Below are 20,403 nucleotides of genomic sequence, written 5' to 3'. Positions count from 1 at the left end.
TGTTAACTGGGATTGGTTCCAGCAGGCCCCGTGACCCTGTGTTAGGATATAGCTGGTTGGAAAATGGATGGATGGATGGATACTGTACTAATTTTAATTACATACAGTATGTTCAATTAGTAGCTCCATAGACAGACGTGAACACAAGTTTTGCTTGGAATACAAGTCTTGGATGTTTAAGTTACCTTTCATTGCCATCAGTTTAACCAGAAGAGGATCCACAGATATGTATCAGAGCTATCTCACCGTGCCTAGCATGCCAGGAAGCCTTCATGCATTCTGGCAACCAGTGTACCATCAGATAGATTGTTCAGTGTCAGTGACCATATTGCCTCCCCTCACAGGTTAAACTAGAAATTTAATAAAGAAAATTGAATGCATATAGGAGATTGGGCCAGAAGTACTTTATTTATTTATGAAGAGCTTTAAATCACTTCAGCTCATTTGATTTGTTTACATACAGTGGAATGCAAAAGTTTGGGCAACCTTGTTAATAGTCATTATTTTCCTGTATAAATCGTTGGTTGTTACGATAAAAAATGTCCGTTAAATATATCATATCGGAGACACACACAGTGATATTTGAGAAGTGAAATGAAGTTTATTGGATTTACAGAAAGTGTGCAATAATTGTTCAAACAAAATCAGGCAGGTGCATAAATTTGGGCACCGTTGTCATTTTATTGATTCCCAAACTTTTAGAACTAATTATTGGAATTCAAATTGGCTTGGTAAGCTCAGTGACCCCTGACCTACATACACAGGTGAATCCTATAATGAGAAAGAGTATTTAAGGGGGTCAATTGTAAGTTTCCCTCCTCCTTTAATTTTCTCTGAAGAGTAGCAACATGGGGGTCACAAAACAACTCTCAAATGACCTGAAGACAAAGATTGTTCACCATCATGGTTTAGGGGAAGGATACAGAAAGCTGTCCCAGAGATTTAAGCTGTCTGTTTCCACAGTTAGGACCATATTGAGGAAATGGAAGACCACAGGCTCAGTTCAAGTTAAGGCTCGAAGTGGCAGACCAAGAAAGATTTTGAATAGACAGAAGCAACGAATGGTGAGAACAGTCAGAGTCAACCCACAGACCAGCACCAAAGACCTACAACATCATCTTGCAGCAGATGGAGTCACTGTGCATCGTTCAATCATTCGGCGCACTTTACACAAGGAGATGCTGTATGCGAGAGTGATGCAGAGGAAGCCTTTTCTCCGCCCACAGCACAAACAGAGCCGCTTGAGGTATGCTCAAGAACATTTGCACGAGCCAGCTTCATTTTGGAATAAGGTGCTGTGGACTGATGAAACTAAAATTGAGTTATTTGGGCATAACAAGGGGCATTATGTATGGAGGAAAAAGAACACAGCATTCCAAGAAAAACACCTGCTACCTACAGTAAAATATGGTGGTGGTTCCATCATGCTGTGAGGCCAGTGCAGGGACTGGGAATCTTGTCAAAGTTGAGGGACGCATGGATTCAACTCAGTATCAGCAGATTCTGGAGACCAATGTCCAGGAATCAGTGACAAAGCTGAAGCTGCGCCGAGGCTGGATCTTTCAACAAGACAACGACCCGAAACACTGCTCAAAATCCACTAAGGCATTCATGCAGAGGAACAAAAAGGGAAAATAATCACCACGGACCAGGTGTCATTGAGAAAAAAGCAGGACAGATTGAGGTCAGAAATAAAAGACAGAGTAGAAAACAAAGTAAAACGTCATAAAGAGGTTAAAGAACAAGGGGGCCAAACACATGCAGAGCAGGTTAGAGAAAATGAAAACTGGAATTCAAAAAACTCAAAAAAAACTTAGGCACGTAACACATGCAGAGCAAGATACAGAATATCAAAGGAGAAAAAAACGACAGTGTCAAAGAAAGTAAACATTGTATTAGCACAAACAAAGAGAAATTATTACTTGGAGAAATAACGAAAAGGTGAATAGAGATCGAATATATGGACATAGGTGATATGTCAGAAGTATGTAAATATTGTAAGGCTTTGAAGTTTAAGTCAGAGAATTTCAAAAACAGGGTTTACCTCACATGCATTTATTGATTTGTTTGCAAAAAAAATTATTAATTGCTGGTGATGTAGATCGTTTTGTCTGTGCTGAAATTCCAAACAGTGAAATCTATCCTGAATTATTTTACAAAGTCATTAAACACATGTGTCACTGACCAAATTTAACAGATTCAGCATATTGGGACTTGAAAAATTCCAAATATTGTTTTTACAAAACTTCTGAAATAGAAGTGAAACTAATGAAATAGCAACAATTCAAAGAAAAAAAAACCTTAAAAGTGTGTATCCAAAAAAACCAAACACGGGGGTTAATAAGCAAAGCGAGCAGGGGGTGAAGCCCCCTAGTATGTCTATAAAATAAGGCACATGCATAGGATCAATCTAATATTGTTGGCTTTCTTTTGTTTCTGAAACACCTTTAGCCAATCATCTTTAAACTTGGCCTCTGACATCATAAAGGAGCGATTAGAACGTCAAGAAACATCATTTAATTTTTTTAAACAATAGATTAGAAAACAACTGTTTTGCTTTACAGAATTAAACGACAAATTTATTTGTCCATGATCCATGCTTAGAAGATGGGAGAAGAAGAAGAAGAAGGAGGGTCTTTTTTAATTTGTCCAAAAAACAGAGATATTTCATTGTTTTTCATTCACTTCCTGATTTCAGATGTCAGACGCCAAGGTTAAAGTTGATTGGTTAAGTTGAACCATTTCCGTAGAGGAACAATTTTAATGTTGTTCTAGGAACAAAAATAGCTGACAATATTAAATTCACCCATTTGGTCAGTTTGAAAGAGGCCTGTGGCAAATTCTTGTTAAACAAGCAACCAGTGAATTTTCATAAAGAAAATGTAAAAATTCACTCAACATTTGCTGTTTTGATTAAAAAGTCGGTACTTAAAAGAGAAGTGACAAGTTGTGTTTTCTTCAAAAGCAAGGGGAACAAATGGCTCAAACAGCAGCCGTTACAGCAAAAGCCTTTAGACCACCCACAGACTCCCCCACACATACTGACTGTTCATCTCTACATTCTGCTCCATCAAAATATTGAACATAAAAATACAATTGTAGCATGTCTGTGATTATCATCAATTCATCAATGGCTATTTATATATGACCAGTCTGACTAACATCCTTTACCACCAGACTTTTGATATTCTCTACCAATACATGAGAGTAACATGCAGCAGTTGAAGCTAGCGCAAGTATCCATTTCATAGATTAAACATCCATTAATTTATCAGTAGCAAGCTCTGATATGTCTGTATGCACTCATTTAATATTTCTGTGTTGTGCCTAGATAGTATCCCTGCTGCTTAGAGTGAATCACTTGTTGCTTGTCCTTTTTAAACAAGTGATTACTGAAGATTTGTTCATCCCGCGATTGCAAGTTGCTTTCAAGACCTCCATTTTCCTGGTCTAGACCTAAGAAAGTTGTTGATAATATTTATTGAAAGTGTCATGATAGTAGCACATCACTTAATATTCTGTTATTATGTCCATTAATAAAAGCTCCCGTATGTTTATCCGCCAGGGATTGCTTTTACAACAGCTTGGACACCATCCTGCCGACTACGCCACTGTAAGAAGAGGAGACCAGAGGCGTAGAAAGGTTTGGGGCAGCCACCCGCTTAATGGTTTCCGGCTGCAAAAGTCTTTGAGGCATATTTAAACAGTTGTTACACAACAGAGTCCAAAACAGAACTGCCTGCCTAAGCAAAGGCAGTGAGCTTTATAGCTCAGAGGGCGGAAATGATGTCGCCCTCTGGGCGGAACTGGAAGTGACATCACCCTTGGGGCCGGAACCGAAGTGACCTCATTCTTGGGGCGGAACCGAGGTGGTGTGTCCTTCCTGGAAATGGCGGCTCCTGGTGGGATTTCCGGGTAAGACCTGCAGAGAACTCAGCATCAATGGCTATTTATATATGACCAGTCTGACTAACATCCTTTACCACCAGACTTTTGATATTCTCTACCAATACATGAGAGTAACATGCAGCAGTTGAAGCTAGCGCAAGTATCCATTTCATATTTTAGAATTATAAGCACATCACTTAATATTCTTTTACAACAGCTTGGGTATATTTTTCAATTCATTCGTCATTGAAATGATATTCTCTGTGTCAGTTTTCCTTTTAAGATATATTAACAGAGACATTTTGCTAGCTAAGTTGTTTTGGCAGCAATTTTAATTTTGAGCATTACATCCAGGAAAATTAGTTATTTGATTGGGTTCAACTACCATGGAGCTCCATGAGAAGAAAACTTGAAATAATTCAGGTTTCTCATATGGAATTATAATAACATCAAAATTAATTAATCACAACATTTGCTTGATTCTTAAATATAGTATAGATATAAAAATGGTAGGTTTTAACTGATTTAACGTGTATGATGTGAATGATTGGAAGATCAGGTGAGAGTGTCCAGGACTGAATGAAACAGTGTTTGTGGTAAAGTGTGTGAGATATTTGTATGTGTGGAGAAGGGACAAGTTAGGGTATGGCCAAAAGAGTATTTGCACTATGAGACTATGGCCTTGGGTCAAATATATTTGGTGACCCCGGCATAAGAACTTTTTCTGAATTACTTGCATAGTGCTTCCTAAGTAAATGGCCTAAATGAACTCTGATAAAACATGAATGACACATATTTTAAAAACAACACAAGATAACTTTCTGCATGGGTACTGTGGGCAACCAAATGGCTCACTTAGCTTAGTCTTTTATGGGCCTATCTACATGTGCTACGATCCTCTTGCTATGGAGATATACATGCTTTTTCAATGAATACACATTTTTTAAGCTGAAAGAAAAATAAAACAGAAATAATTCACTAAAATAGAAATAATCAATAGTTCATAAAACTAACAGACTGAAAATGAAATGAAAGGTGAACATAGTATAGTAATAAAGATTAATTCTAAAAATGAAACTAAAATAACCTTACTCTGAAGACTACAGATAGGTACAAAGCCCCATCCAGTCAATATTAATACATTTTCAGAGAAAGTTTAATTGCTAGTAATTTTTCAAGTTTGCTCATCATAATTCCTTTCACCAGAAAATGTCTGGGAAAAATGCACACAATAATGTAATGTTTTAGATTAACTTAAATTCTGTGACTTAAATGGAAGTGTAGCTAGAAGCATCAATTCAGCCTTAAATGGAAGTGTAGAATTTACGTAATAAAACATATAATTGGGCAGTAGGCAATAATGTGACTATCAAATGCATTTTCAGGTTTAGATGATTTATCTAACTTAATGGAACTATCATTGGTGCTAAACTGATATTAAAATGAAATGTGCAACATATCTGCCAGCAAATGAACTTTGTGTAATAATTGAAGCCTTAGTACATAAACTATGGCTTTGTAGAAAACTGAGAAATATAATTAGAGGGAGGGTACATGTATTTTTAAAGCAATTAAAAGAAGCAGGGATAACTAGAAATAAGTAGTTAGAACAGGAGCACAATAAATCACCTCATATTAATAAATAAAATCAGCAAATAAAAATATTAACCAAATTGACCCTGTTGTAGAAAAGTGAATATGGCATAGACAAACTAACATATTATTGTATTCAACTTTATAAAAGTGTAAGACATAATCATTTCATACCCCTAGATTACACCACAATTAATTGCAAAATCTTCATACTTTATTTAAAATCATTTGCAGATGTTTGAAATAATATAATACTGGTTTGCGTATCACTTCATGCTGCGTTCTGCTTTAACTGTAATAGTCCAGGCACACTCAGGAGTAGAAGTGGAAGTGTGCCATTGCAGTTTAAAACTTGTCATCTCGAGGAGCTAAAAGAGAACTCCCCACTCTCTGCAGATGGGATAGCTTCTAAGCTTCAGTAGTGAACTTCTGTGTGTACCACGTCAGGCTGGCCCTGTAACAGTCCAGGAGCTGCTTGTGTTTATGCCTAGACCGGTACAGTCACCATTGTGCAATAACCTGGTGCTGTAGATAAGGAATTAAATTTGACATCACAAAACTATCTCCATAATACAGTAGTTGCATCCAATTGTAGAGCTCACCACATTATCAATTTGTATCATTTTATCTTAGTATTTATAAGTAAAACAAAATCTTCAGTCAAAAACCAGCCCCAAAAAAGTCTCTCTGGAGTTCAAACACCTAACCTTCTGTCTCAAAATGGGTTAAACTGCAGCATACCGTTGTAATGACTCCTATATGTAACCTGCGGTGGCTGACAGAGAGTGGTATGCCTTGTATTTGTGCTGAGTGCCCTGAGAAAACAATACGATCAAGAAGAAATTGTTGTGGCCTGGGCATGATGAATAGGTTAAGGTCTAGGCAGAGACAGGGGAGGTGGGAAAGAAAGTGTTTGCTGATACTTTACAGTAGAAACTAACAAGATGCCCCATCTAATCGATAAAGACAACAGTTATGGAGGTGGTCCATGGTAGGTTATTTTGTTATTTTTCCTTTGCCCTTTTTTAATCAGTATCTGTTGAACTTCTTTAATAATTATACCACTTTAGGACTTCCTTAACATCAATGAACTTATTGTGAGTCCTCAGACCAAAGGTCTGCCACGAGAACTGTCTTCCGAGAACTCTGTACACTACAGAGGCTGTGAGATTGGAATCCAAGGGCTTAATTTAAAACTAAAACTTCTCTAGGTTGTATGAATGTTAGATACAACAGAGTTTAACCTTTGTGATGGATGGCTGGGGCCCATGCCTGGCCGGGACGCCCCTTCACCACGTCTGCCAGGGGGACAAGGATGGGAAGCCCAGTATGTCCCCTTGGACGCTAGATTGCAGCCTCCTTGGGTTTTAGCGGTGCCTCGGACTCCCCTGGGGCTTCATGGGGGTTGGAGTTCTGTGCAGCTCTGTGGGGTTCCGCAGGTGCCTCCAGGGGGTGCTGTAACAGGAGCGACTGGCCCCTTTAGGGCACTGGTTTCATATTACCTGGAAGTGTAGCCGGATGTCGGCAATCAGCCTCCTGGAGCACTTTCGGGTGCCTGATAAAAGGGAGCCAGCAACCACCACTCAGCGGCCAGAGTCGGGAGGTGGAGGACAAAACTTGCTGAAGAGGAGTGGTGGAGGAAGAGAAAGTGCTTGCTGTACTTGGGACTGTGTTGTGGCTGGAGGGATTACGGGGAAGACGTGCCCTCCAGCTGAAGAAAAATAAACACTTTGTTTTATTTTACCCGTGTCTCCCGTGTGAATCTGTGTCGGGTCGAGCACTATATTGCACCTTTCTTACACCTTTCAAATGTTTTCTTCTAGTACAAGATTATTATACTCTGTTATGATATTTGTCTTATCAAAGTGCAGTTTCAAAAAATTAAGTCTGCAACTCTTCAACACTGTGCTTGAAATATGGTTTTATTTATTTCGTGTCCATCACTTCAAAAGAGTTCCATAGGCATACTGCAAACTTCTCATTTTAACATTCCATGGTGGGTATTTAAACCATCCCTGCTTGTTTCTGCAGAGGTTATTCTACTCTGAATGTATTGATTAACTGGAGATACTACAAAATAAAATACAATGCCATTTGCCAGCAAGAGGGTAAAAGTGAGGGTACTGTGAAAGTTATGCAATGGGTCTTTTGCATGAGAATTCATTGCTTTAGATGTTTTTTACCTTTCCAGCCATGCTTTTATTTTTCGTGTTTGTTGAACTGTTTTCTGCGGGATGCCCACAGCTAAATCTTAATCTGTTCCTATTGTTTTCTGCTAGCGGCCCCCTGTAGTAAGGATTAAACTGCCTTTAATATAAAGATGGACATCAATAAAGTCTAAACTGAATTTAATGAAGTATTCACTTTCAAGCCATGAAGAATCTGGGAAATGATCTTTTTCTTGTGGCGTGTTTGTAGTTGTAAAGCTTATCAAGGTTATCAAGGACTACATTCTGTGAACCCCTGTCCAGTAGCCACACATTGACCTATAAAAAGGTTGCTACTTGTTGCAAGTCAATGAATAATAGTCCACCTGCTTAGTGGTCTTTTCTTACTGTGGGTTCAGGATTTCAACTAAATCAAATTCCCACATTCATTGCAGTTCAAAGGCTTTGTAAAGTTATAGAAATAGAATTATTAAGGAGAGGTTTTAACCAGAACAATATCTAAGGAGAACCGTGAAAAATCTTTGATCCTCCATAATGTCTGGCTGTAACTGAAAGGCCAGTTTTCATGTCTGCATATTTATATTATGTAATGACGTCATCATACAAAGCCTTTCAATGAACTAGGTTTGATAACATCACCTAAAATCATTTAAATACATTGGTGCACACAGTATGATTTTTTTCAGTGTCTGGCAGGAAGTTACTGTGGTCTAGTGGCTTAGATGCTGGACTATAAAACATAATGTTACTAGTTTAGTTTTAGTTCCCACCTCTAATTCACTATGATTTCAAGCAAATTATTAAATTTTCCTGTGCTGTGGTTATAAAAAAATATATCTATTTTTTTTTTACTGTATCACTGATATTGTGGAGAACTTGGGATGGTCAGCTATAAAATATGTCATATACATTTATGGCTTTGCTCTGAGAACAAACCTCTGTACATGCTGAGTGCATCCTTTCTTCAAGCCATATGTATGTTTCATGATATAGATAAAATAAAACTTACCATTTTGTTTGCAGGGATTTAAAACTAATAATGCTGAAAATATTTATACGACAATGTTTTTTTGGAAAAGGGTTAATGAATTTTGAATGTCTTGTTAGAAGGAATGCATTTTATTCCACTTTATTCTTTCATACTTCCACTTGTAAACACATTGTGCTGTATACCATTACATATATGATATACTTGAAACACTTAAAATTAAGTGCAATACCAAACATAGAACAGAGCATATTATTTATTCATGGACAATTAGCTATATATATAGTACCTACTCTGAAACCAGAATAATGCGAAGGAAGCAAATGTAAATAAAAATGACACAGTTGTTGACAATAAAATTCATGTTTAATGCGGGTTTAACTTGATGGATTTTCTGATTATTACCAGAACCATAAATGAACTTGAGCTCATTGCAGATCTACCTGTTGTCTCAGTTTTGAAAGTATGGAGAAAATAAATGTTGTTCTCTTTAGAAGTTTTATTTTCCTTTTGCCTTGTCATGATATCCCTTTTATAACATTTGCAAGTAGCCTTCATTTTCGATTAATTAACAGGCCAATGTTGCACTCAGGAATCAGACAGCATATCAAATTTAATAAGTGCAATTGTTGAATCTTACTGCTTCTGAAAGTGTCAGATTATACAACTAGGAATTATAAAACTAATTACATGATTCCCTCATGACTTTTCATCACAGTTCCAGATCATGTTATGCCTAGAAAGTACAATGATTCCACCTCATTTTGACAGCTAATCTCTTTGAAACACACCAGAAAAAGCTGGAATCTATGCTTCTCTTTATTCTTTTCACACTCTGCTGTGATACAACAACAAAAAAATCCATCAGACATCTCTGCCGACTCTAAAGTTGGAAAGGATTCTCTTCTGTTTGCATAGTCACAAATGTTTACTTTCCTTCTCTTCTTGCAGCCACTAATGTCCTTTACTGTGTTTGTTATTATTTGCATTGTATTTCCATTTGAGAACTCATTAGCTGTTGATACTCACAAACACCAGAACTAGCGATTCTCTACAAGAAAGGTTTGCTTTTTTATCATAGCAAGTCACAGAGAGCAGTATGATGGAGTCCCAGAAGTTGTCACACTGCACAGGTAATGATAACTGGCACATTCTGCACCAGTCTATGACTCTGTATGATGTAAATGAAGGTAATGACTGAAAAATGGATGGTATGATGGTGGCTTTAATTTACAAGACAAGAAATTAATTAATTTATTTATATATACACTCTGAGCACAAATTTCCCATTATAGAGTGTACGAAAATACCTCTCCCTGAAAAATATGTGATAGACAGTGTGGAATATGGCCGGCCATTCTTCCCGGCCAATACCCCCAGGCCACCAGGTGGAGCCCTCCCTGCAGCATGGAGGTGCCCCGAATGCCAGCAGGGAATTATGGACAATGGAGTTTTTATCCACAGCCCTGCTGGATACCACGGGGGCCTCTAGAAGGCGCTGCAGGGAGGAAGAACAATGGTTTTCCCTACAACCCGGATGTGCGTCCATGTCACATGGACAAAGGGGATGACGTGCTTCTGGGGTGAAGAAGAGGAGTTTTTTTTCTGACCCGGAAGTGCTAGGAAGTCACATGGACAGGGGTTCAGAATCACTTCTGGGTCACAGACTATAAAAGGACTGTGGGAGATCCCAGACGTTGAGCTGAGCTGGGTGGAAGGGTGGTAATGCGTCTGGGAGTGGTGGATTATTGATAATATTTTATTTGTATTGGTTTATGAGTATTGTGGAGAGGAGGGTGCTTTGTGCACATTATTTTGTTAATAAAGTCAACTATTGGACTTTTACCTGGTGTTTGGCATCTGATCTGAGGGTTCAAGGAGAGACAGCCAACATAAAGCCTACATATTCATATGTTTGGACATTTAAGCTGTTGCATGTTAATAATTAATAAAAACTAATTTTTTCAGCATTTTATTATTAATTAAAAATATTAAACATCAGGACTGATTAGGGAAAAAGAAAACTCGCCTATACATCCTTCGGGATGAAATTATTTTTATGGTGGGTAAAAATGCATATACTTCTGGACTGTTTTAAAGGTATAAGAGTAAAGCAAAAAATGTATTTATGTTCAGAATGATGGAATTGTTGTGTTTTTGATTAGAGTGTGTTTTCAATATTTTAATGTAATCTTTAAGCTAAATACATTTTTTAAAAGAAATATATTATAAAATTTTTTTGACTATTTTTGTATACAAAACAACTTAATACAAACTATATATTCTCATTAAAGAGATTCTCTTTTCTATTACGTCCTACTCTGTGTAACTCATTCTATTTTTTATTTTTTTTATTTTATTGAAATCACATAACATTCCATACAAATAAATAATTTTTTACAAAAATAGGGTCGAAAACAAATCAACCCCCACCGCTGAGAAAGTGAGCTAGGCCAGCAGTGTAAAACATAAAGCTAGTAAAAATAAGTAAATAGATTAATTAATAAATGAATAAAGATAAATGGAGAAGAAAAAAAAACAAAGGAAAAAGGGGAGAGAATCTGCTTCCTCAGTGCTTTAAAAGCTTATTCTAAAATGTTATTGATTCGATCCTGCCAGGTTTTAAAAAAGTTCTGCATATATCATCTAAGTGAGAATTTGATTTTTTCCAGTTTCAAATAGTGTATAACATCACTTACCCATTGACTTAAAAGAGGAGAATTAGGATTCTTCCAGTTGAGCAAGGTAAGTCTATGTGCCAATAGTGTAGTAAAATTACAGTTTGTTTGTCCTTCTCCACTTTAAGCCCATCTGGAGGTACACCAAACACAGTTGTTAGTGGGTTAGGAGGGATTGTGACACCTATTCTGTCTGATAGGCATTTAAAGTTTTTGATCCAGATTGATGTTCATTTGATGCAAGCCCAAAACATGTGACCCAGTGAGGCTAGAACTTGATTGCAACGTTCGCAGGTTGGACCTTGCCCAGGAAATATTGTTGACAATTTTAAACGAGACAGATTTGCTCAATATATCATTTTGAGTTGAATAATTGTATGCTTTGCGCATATGGAGCTCAAGTGAATTCTCTACATTGCTACCTTCCACTCCTTTTCTGAGATGTTGAGTGAGAGATCTTTTTCTCACTGTCCTGTTGGATCTTTGAAAGAGAGGAACTGTAAAATGGTTTTATGTATTACAGAAATGCTGTCTAAGTCCTCAAGATTGATCAATATTTTGTCTGGCACAGAGGGGGGTGGGAGGTGAGGAAAATAACTCATTCTAGATGGATACTGATTTGGATTGCTTATAACTCATTTTTCATTAAAACCCAACAATTATGTAAAACCTCTCATATTTTCTTCTTACCTAATTTCTGAATATTTCTAATTTCAAATGTTCTAGGAAACAATATAATATTGCAAGTTTTATTTTTGCATTTTCATTATCTTGTATAATACATACATCAAACTCTGTGCATAGCAACCACAAAGTATATTGTTAAAGAGTTTTTCAAAAATGATTTTTTCAATAGAGTGTGGGATGAGTAATAAAAAATAAACAAAAATAAAACACTCAAAATACGTAAATGCCTCAGAAAATTGATTCATAGCAGAAATACTGAATGATGGCACTGTATTGTGGGCCAAGTAGCATGGGAAGTATATGGGTAATACAGTTATGGATTCATAAACGACTCTGTGAAGTGACATTTAAAACATAAGTGAAAAGCATAATAATATTGTTTTCATGAGCACATCCTCCATGGCATTAAATGAGTTTCCAAAATGAGCAACAGTTCTTGCTCATTTCAAACATTCCCATGTGAGCAAGTTGCATATACTTAATGGCAGAAATGCACTTTCAGACAGTTATATTTTATTGAAATGGTAAAATGTGTTCCATTTACTGAAGAATTTGCTCAAAATATTCTCTCAGGTTTCAGCTATAATCAAGATTAATCTCAGTTTACAGCATGATGGTGTATAAACTGGGACCTAACATACACTGATTATTTTCAGTGTTATGAAAAAAAAAATTAAAACCACTCAGATAATGTACAATTAAAAATAATGTTGAGAGAAGTGAAATAAGAACTTAAAGGCAGCCACCAGCTGTTTACTTACGGTTGTGAAACAATACATAAATAGACATATGTTTAAATTGATTTATTCTTAAATGGCACTGGCATTCAGTTTGACTGGAAACAGAACTGCAGAAATGGGCTCTTTATTTCTTTATTTAAATAAATTCCAAGGCCCCCAGCAACACTGAAAAGAGACAGGCACAAAATATAAGGTTATCAAAGATGACTTGAACAGTCAAATCTGTGACGCAGATTCGCTCTAGAGAATAGAGTCAAGCGAAAAATACATGGACTGACCATTGTGAAATGCAACCAACCATCCCGCCAGAATTTTTGGGTTGCCTTTCACCTCCTGAAACCCTTGAGATAAATTTACAGGACACACTCCATTATTTGCCTACAGGGATACAGGCTAAAGCTTCTTAGGTTGTGTTCCTGGGTTCCTCCCTGTGTTGAAGCGCTTTGAGTAATGAGAAAAGCACTATATATATGTAAAGAATTATTATTATTATTATTATTATTATTATTATTATTATTATTATTATTATTATTATCATCATCACATGATTTCACTTAATTTTGAAATGTTTCTATATGGTTTCTTTCTGTCATGTTTTGGTAGTCTACTGGTGATCACTTTTTACTCATGTGACTTGTACATCTACAGCTGTTCTAAATGCATTTATTTTTTTAATTTATTAATTTTACTGTAGTTGCTCATTAGAATTTGGAATAAATTAAGTGGCCTGGTACCCTAATGTTTTCCCTTTTTCTTCAGCCACATATCCACATTAGCTTCTGTGAGTTCAGGCCAGTGAAAATATACCATAACTTTCAGTATTTCCATTTAATCAGTACCTTTATTCACTGTTACTATTAATAAAAATGCTTGCCTGGTATTTGCTGTGCTTACTTTCAGTCAGATGGCCAGATTAGTGCACCAAGAAGAAACACAAGGTCAAAACAAGACTAGCAGGATATTTGCTAAACTTAGTATTGATCTTGTTCTGCTGCTTACTGAGACAACATTTAGATCAGAGGATTGTCTCCTGATAGTACTGTACTATGTACAGTGCATCTGGAAAGTATTCAGAGCGCATCACTTTTTCCACATTTTTTATGTTACAGCCTTATTCCAAAATGGATTAAATTCATTTTTTTCCTCAGAATTCTACACACAACACCCCATAATGACGTGAAAAAAGTTTACTTGAGATTTTTGCAAATGTATTAAAAATAAAAAAATTGAGAAAGCATATGTACATAAGTATTCACAGCCTTTGCCATGAAGCTCAAAAATGAACTCAAGTGCATCCTGTTTCCCCTGATCATCCTTGAGATGTTTCTGCAGCTTAACTGGAGTCCACCTGTGGTAAATTCAGTTGATTGGACATGATTTGGAAAGACACACACCTGTCTATATAAGGTCCCACAGTTGACAGTTCATGTCAGAGCACAAACCAAGCATGAAGTCAAAGGAATTGTCTGTAGACCTCTGAGACAGGATTGTCTCGAGGCACAAATCTGGGGAAGGTTACAGAAAAATGTCTGAAAAATGAAGCATGGTGGTGGCAGCATCATGCTGTGGGGATGCTTTTCAGCGGCAGGAACTGGGAGACTAATCAGGATAAAGGGAAAGATGACTGCAGCAATGTACAGAGACATCCTGGATGAAAACCTGCTCCAGAGTGCTCTTGACCTCAGACTGGGGCGACGGTTCATCTTTCAGCAGGGCAACGACCCTAAGCACACAGCCAAGATATCAAAGGAGTGGCTTCAGGACAACTCTGTGAATGTCCTTGAGTGGCCCAGCCAGAGCCCAGACTTGAATCCGATTGAACATCTCTGGAGAGATCTTAAAATGGCTGTGCACTGGTGCTTCCCATCCAACCTGATGGAGCTTGAGAGGTGCTGCAAAGAGTAATGGGTGAAACTGGCCAAGGATAGGTGTGCCAAGCTTGTGGCATCATATTCAAAAAGACTTGAGGCTGTAATTGCTGCCAAAGCTGCATCGACAAAGTATTGAGCAAAGGCTGTGAATACTTATGTACATGGGATTTCTCATTTTTTTTATTTTTAACAAATTTGCAAAAACCTCAAGTAAACTTTTTTCACATTGTGATTATGGGGTGTTGTGTGTAGAATTCTGAGGAAAAAATGAATTTAATCCATTTTGGAATAAGGCATAACAAAATGTGGAAAACGTGATGCGCTGTGAATACTTTCTGGATGCACTGTAGCATGGTATTGATCTGCTGCTAGTATGGCACTGTCTCAGGTACACTGCAACTATGTGTGTTTTACTGCCTATTATGCTTTCGTTAGTATAATTTTAGCAGCAATTGCTAATGTGGTAAAGTACTATATGCACACTTTCTCATGGTTTTGCCATGGATCTTCCTCCCAAATCTCAAAGACATGCATATGTTACGGTTTAGCCAGGTATTTGTTTTATTTCATTAAATCTGTTGTAAGATGCTAGGGGTCGCTGTTGTCCCTTTCAACCCAACAGACAGACACACTGAACACAGGATAAAATGACCAAAAAAGTATTTAATTCTTTTTCTTCTTGTTACAGTGCCTAGCGACACCTCTGCCACCATAAACAGGCAAAACCAATAATAATAATGCAATGAATCACTACAAATCTCTCCTCCACATCTCCCAGCAAGTTCTGTCCTCTTTCTCCCAACTCTGGCTCTTTTGCTGGTTCACCAATAGCCCTTTATATAGTGTCTGACCCGGAAGTGCTTCGATTCTTCCGTCCATGTGACATTCCCGCAGTACTTTGGAACTTCTGTCCCCGTGAATCGATAGTATTTCCGGGCTATGGAAAAGATATGAGTCTACAAATCCCCCTGCAGCAACTCCTGGCAGCACCCACGGCATCCAGCAGGGCTGAGAAGCCAAACTCCAAATCCATGGTGCTCTGCCGGAATCTGGAGTACCGCTGTTCTGCAGGGACATTGCCATCTGTCGTCTTGGGGGAGGCAGTGCCCCTCCTTTGCTTCTTTCACCCATCTTTTTCCTCTTTGGGCTTCCTAGCCAGGTTGAGCAGCCTGCCGTCTGCCACACTGTTTATTTTATTTTTCTTTGTGTATTTTAATTATCCTTTATATTAACATTTTTGTTAAGCCTTGTTATATGTTGTTTCATATTTTGTGTTTAGGTTTGTAAATCTTGATGCCTTTGTAATTATAATAATTCTACTTGTTGCCTGCCTTGTTCTCTGATGCTGCAGCTGTGAGACTGACAGTCGTCAACATATATAAGACATGAAATGGATCAGTATTAGTTATTGCTCATACTGTTCACGTGTCAGTTTCAGATGGCCCTTTGCTGTTTTGGATTTTGTAAGATCTGTTTTGATTATTTGGTTTTAGACTGTTTATATTTTAGATTGTGGATTTGGTGTTTGCTCATATTTGGGTTTATTTATATTTTCCCTTTGAATGTTTTGAGTTCTTCTTGATTTGATTTGGATAACAATTTTTGAATACACTTTATTTTTATTATAAAAATTACTTTTTATAAAGTGAGTGAGGGTTTTGTATAGTTTCACTCTTTCCTATTTTTAATAATATAGGCTTGGTCGCCTTTCTGAGGGTGCAGGATGCAAATCTGTATTTAACTTTCATGGCCAGGTCTACTCTGTGGTCTGAAGCCTCTTTTGAGCTCTGTGAGCCCTGAAATTATAACAGCATGTTATTGTTATGTTGATTTTTATTTCTAAATTGGCTTGTGTGAGTTTAGATATGACTCATTGGGGTCTATGATGGACTGGTTTTCTGACAGTGGTCTTTTACTCGGTGCTGCCAAGAAAAAGGTTTGGACCCAGTGGCCCAGATTTGGTTTGAGAATGTTATGTTAATACCAGGTTCACTTTATCTCTGCTGGTTACCTGTGCTACATGCCTTATATACAGTTCATATTCAGTTAGATATTGTGTTGTACAAATGTGATGAACATTTCTGGGAATTTGATTAATTCTTTTTTAATTTTGTCAACTCCAACACAATATAACATCAAAAACATACGTTTGAATGAAGTGCTTCATTGTAAAAACTGTCTAATCTCTTGTACTGATATGTAGGTAAATTTATTTTATCATCCAATAGTATTTGAAGTGTAGTTGTCCTGCATATTTTTGTGGATTATATGCTACCTGTACCATTTACAGTACATCTGGGTTTAGTCCCACAAACAAATTTGGTCATCCTATGTATATCATAAATTACAGTTATATGTGAAACAAATTGAGATCATCGACCAAACCACTTTTCATAACTAGTTGTTTCAACTGTTTGTAGAATAACTTTACAAGCTTTACTTTCTACTATATTAAGTTTGAAAACTATTTGTCTGAAAAGTGCTGCACACCATAAAGAGAAATCTATATCATGCTCCTAGATTCAGCTGCTGGTAGACTCCATTTAAATTTCTTCTTAAGTAACACTAATGACCTGGAAAAGCTGTACAAATTTCAGTATACAAATACTGTATTTTATAAAATGTTTACATGTGATAAGACAGACAGGGGTCTGTTTTAATTGTTTAATTTATTAGTTGTTCTAGCACAGTCCATTTTTGCCCGTGCCAGTATGTGGCATGCGTGTGAATGCATGGACCCCAGTAATCAGCAGACACTAGCTATTGTGAGAGCCAGGAAATATATAGGGGATTGGGTTAGTGCAAGAGAAAGTTTGAATTATTTTTATTTCGGAATTGACAGAGAAAGAAAGACCAAGTGATTAATAGTGAGACTGGTATTCAAGAGGAAATTGTTTAATGTAGTATCAACCTTGCTGACTTAACTGAAGACAGCAGGACCTAGGGCTGCATGATGGTTCTGGGTGGTGATTGCACTCTAGTCCACTTAGCAGTGGGACAGACAAAAGGATGAGAGGCCACCAGAGCATGCTGAAGGATAAAGGTTTGTTAGATGGGCACCCCGAAAGCCACCGTTCAGATCTGCTTGAGAACCTGGGAAATGACAGGCTATTATCTAGAGGTCCACCTTTTTCCTGATAAGGACAGGGTAAGGATGTGAAAGGACATGATGATTTTACCTCTCTAATATTTCAGAATTTGGATCTCTATTTATTGGGAATTATTTATTTATTTATGGAACACCCCAATCACAATGGTTTTAATGTCCTGTACAGATTAATTTATTCAGACTATTTAGTAAACTATTTATTTGACTGCGCTGTTTGCACAATTTTTGGTACTACAGTAATCCCTGGCTATATCGCGCTTTGACTTTCGCGGCTTCACTCTATCGCGGATTTTAAATTTTAGCACATCTAAATATATATCACGGATTTTTCGCTGGTTTGCGGATTTCTGCGGACAATGGGTCTTTTAATTTATGCTACACGCTTCCTCAGTTTGTTTGCCCTGTTGATTTCATAAAAGGGACGCTATTGGCGGATGGCTTAGAAGCTACCCAATCAGAGCATGTATTACATATTAACTAAAACTCCTCAATGCTATAAGATATACTTCCCGTGCGGTGCTCGATTGTTTGCTTGTCTCTGCCTCTCTCTCACCCTCTCTGACATTCTCTGCGCCTGACGGAGGGGCTATGAGCAGAGGTGCTGTTTGCACAGAAGCTGTTTGCCTAGTGGATACGGACGCACCTCTAAGAAATGCCGCTTTATCACGGTGCTTCCAAAAGCACACTTACTGATTTTTTGATTGTTTGCTTTAATGTCGCTCTCTCTCTCTCTCTCTCTCTCTGACGTTCTCTGCGCCTGATGGAGGAGATGTGAGCAGAGGGGCTGTTTGCACAGAGGCTGTTTGCTTAGAAGATACTGACGCTCCTCTAAAAAAATGCCGCGGCAAACTTAAAAGCACACGTATTGATTTTTTGATTGTTTGCTTTTATTTGCGAGCGCTTGCTCTCTCTCTGAAATTCTCTGCTCCTGAAGAGAAGAAGATCTATTTGCTTTCTTTTAATTGTGAGAAAGAACTGTCATCTCTGTCTTGTCATGGAGCACAGTTTAAACTTTTGACTATAGGGTGTTATTTCATGTCTAGAGGGCTCTAATAATGTTAACAGTGTGGGAGAGTTTATAAGGGCTTAAAATATATAAAAATAACTACACAAACATATGGTTTCTACTTCACGGATTTTCATCTATCGCGGGGGGTTCTGGAATGCAACCCCCGCGATCGAAGAGGGATTACTGTATTAATTTTATGTTTTAATAGATTCTACCTATATTCTAAGTATAAAGTCTCTCTACTATAGTTTGCCTCACTCACCCTGGTCCATCCTTGGTTATGATTACTGATGTCCCCAGATAAACGAAGGTGGCCTCAATACCCAATGATTTCATTTGGACTGTTGCCTAATCCATGGTTGCTTCCTATCTTTGACCAAAACTATGTAAATATTTTCCAACCCACCTCAACTCTGCATTAAAATGAATTGGCTTGTAAAATAAATGAATGAACCACAGTTTAGGAATCTAAAGCAAATAAACTACAGTGAATTATCATTTTCAATGTTGTTGAATTGATGGGATGTTTACTTTATAATAACTTCCCAAGTGGTTAAACAGTTGAGAGAGATATACTGGGATGTAAAATTATGTTGGAATGATTATGATTATTGGATTATTTGGGTGCTGGCAGATAAGATGCTGTGTACCTAGTCTTCTTCTAGTTCACTCCCCTTAAACACTACATGATAGACAGATGACATGACAGATACATGAAGATCTATGTATTCTCTGTTGATCTGATAGTTGGTATTTATGCTTAAGCATTGATAGTTTTTCAATTAATGTTTTTCTTTGCTCTTTTGTTGCTTAGATTCATTGTTCCTCTACCATTATAGGTATATTTTCATTTTTAATAAATGTAAGTTTTTGTAATATTCAAAGGTTAAAGATCACTGGTTACTATTTATGATATAACAAAACTGAAGACTAATTGATTTGACTGCTAGATTTTACACCCTAATAAAACTGCATTTTTCATCTCTAGACCTTCCTTTACAAAAATGTAATAACAATTGTCCTTGATATTTCAGGTAAAACCTGATGAAAGGCATCACATATTTGAAGAACGCATAGCAGGTGCCAGTGAAAACAGAAGAGCAACACATTGTGAACAGCTAACTTGTCATGAGTGGATCTGTCAAAATAAAGGCCTGGAAAAAATATACATTAACCACAGAGAGCATTATGTTTAAAAGTGTTTATAAAGATTTATGTAAGGTCAAAAGTGAGTGACTGTAAAATAGGTTTACTCTTAAAATTAGTAGAATTGACTGAAACTTAAAACCGTCCAAAACACCCGTGTTTGGGGGTACCTCTATTTTAAACACATCTCTGTTTTATTGCTTTTTTGTTATTGTAAAGGTTTCTTTCTTGCTGACAGGTGTATTATGTAATTTCAGCTAACGCTGCACGTTGTGTAATGTTTATACTTAATGAAAATGTGTTTCCTTATCATCCTGATACATACAAAACATATTTATTCAGAATTTCTTACTATGATGTTAAATATATTTTTATTTTCTCTATTCATTATCTCCATAATGAGGTAGACTAACACCTTTTACTTTCCTGTCCTTTCACCATTATCATTTTTCTTTCATCTTTTTTGACATTCCCTGCATTGCATTGGCACTCTATTTAGGACCGTTTCTTGCCTTGTGTTTGATGC

The 20,403-nt window shown here is 37.0% G+C and overlaps 1 protein-coding gene across 1 annotated transcript in view; it reads left to right on the top strand.

Annotated features, from left to right (window-relative positions):
• Positions 1-20,021, top strand: part of nectin3b (nectin cell adhesion molecule 3b) — a 531,994-nt gene extending 511,973 nt beyond the window's left edge. Inside the window, exon 8 of the mRNA XM_039744956.1 lies at positions 19,766-20,021. Coding sequence (XP_039600890.1) covers positions 19,766-19,927 — 162 coding nt within the window. The 3' untranslated portion in view covers positions 19,928-20,021. The remainder of the gene's footprint in view (positions 1-19,765) is intronic.
• The last annotated feature ends 382 nt before the right edge of the window (positions 20,022-20,403 follow it).

Source organism: Polypterus senegalus, chromosome 2, assembly GCF_016835505.1.
Source record: "Polypterus senegalus isolate Bchr_013 chromosome 2, ASM1683550v1, whole genome shotgun sequence".
NCBI classification, from domain to species: Eukaryota; Metazoa; Chordata; class Cladistia; order Polypteriformes; family Polypteridae; genus Polypterus; species Polypterus senegalus.
This window is presented reverse-complemented; position numbering and strand designations above follow the sequence as displayed.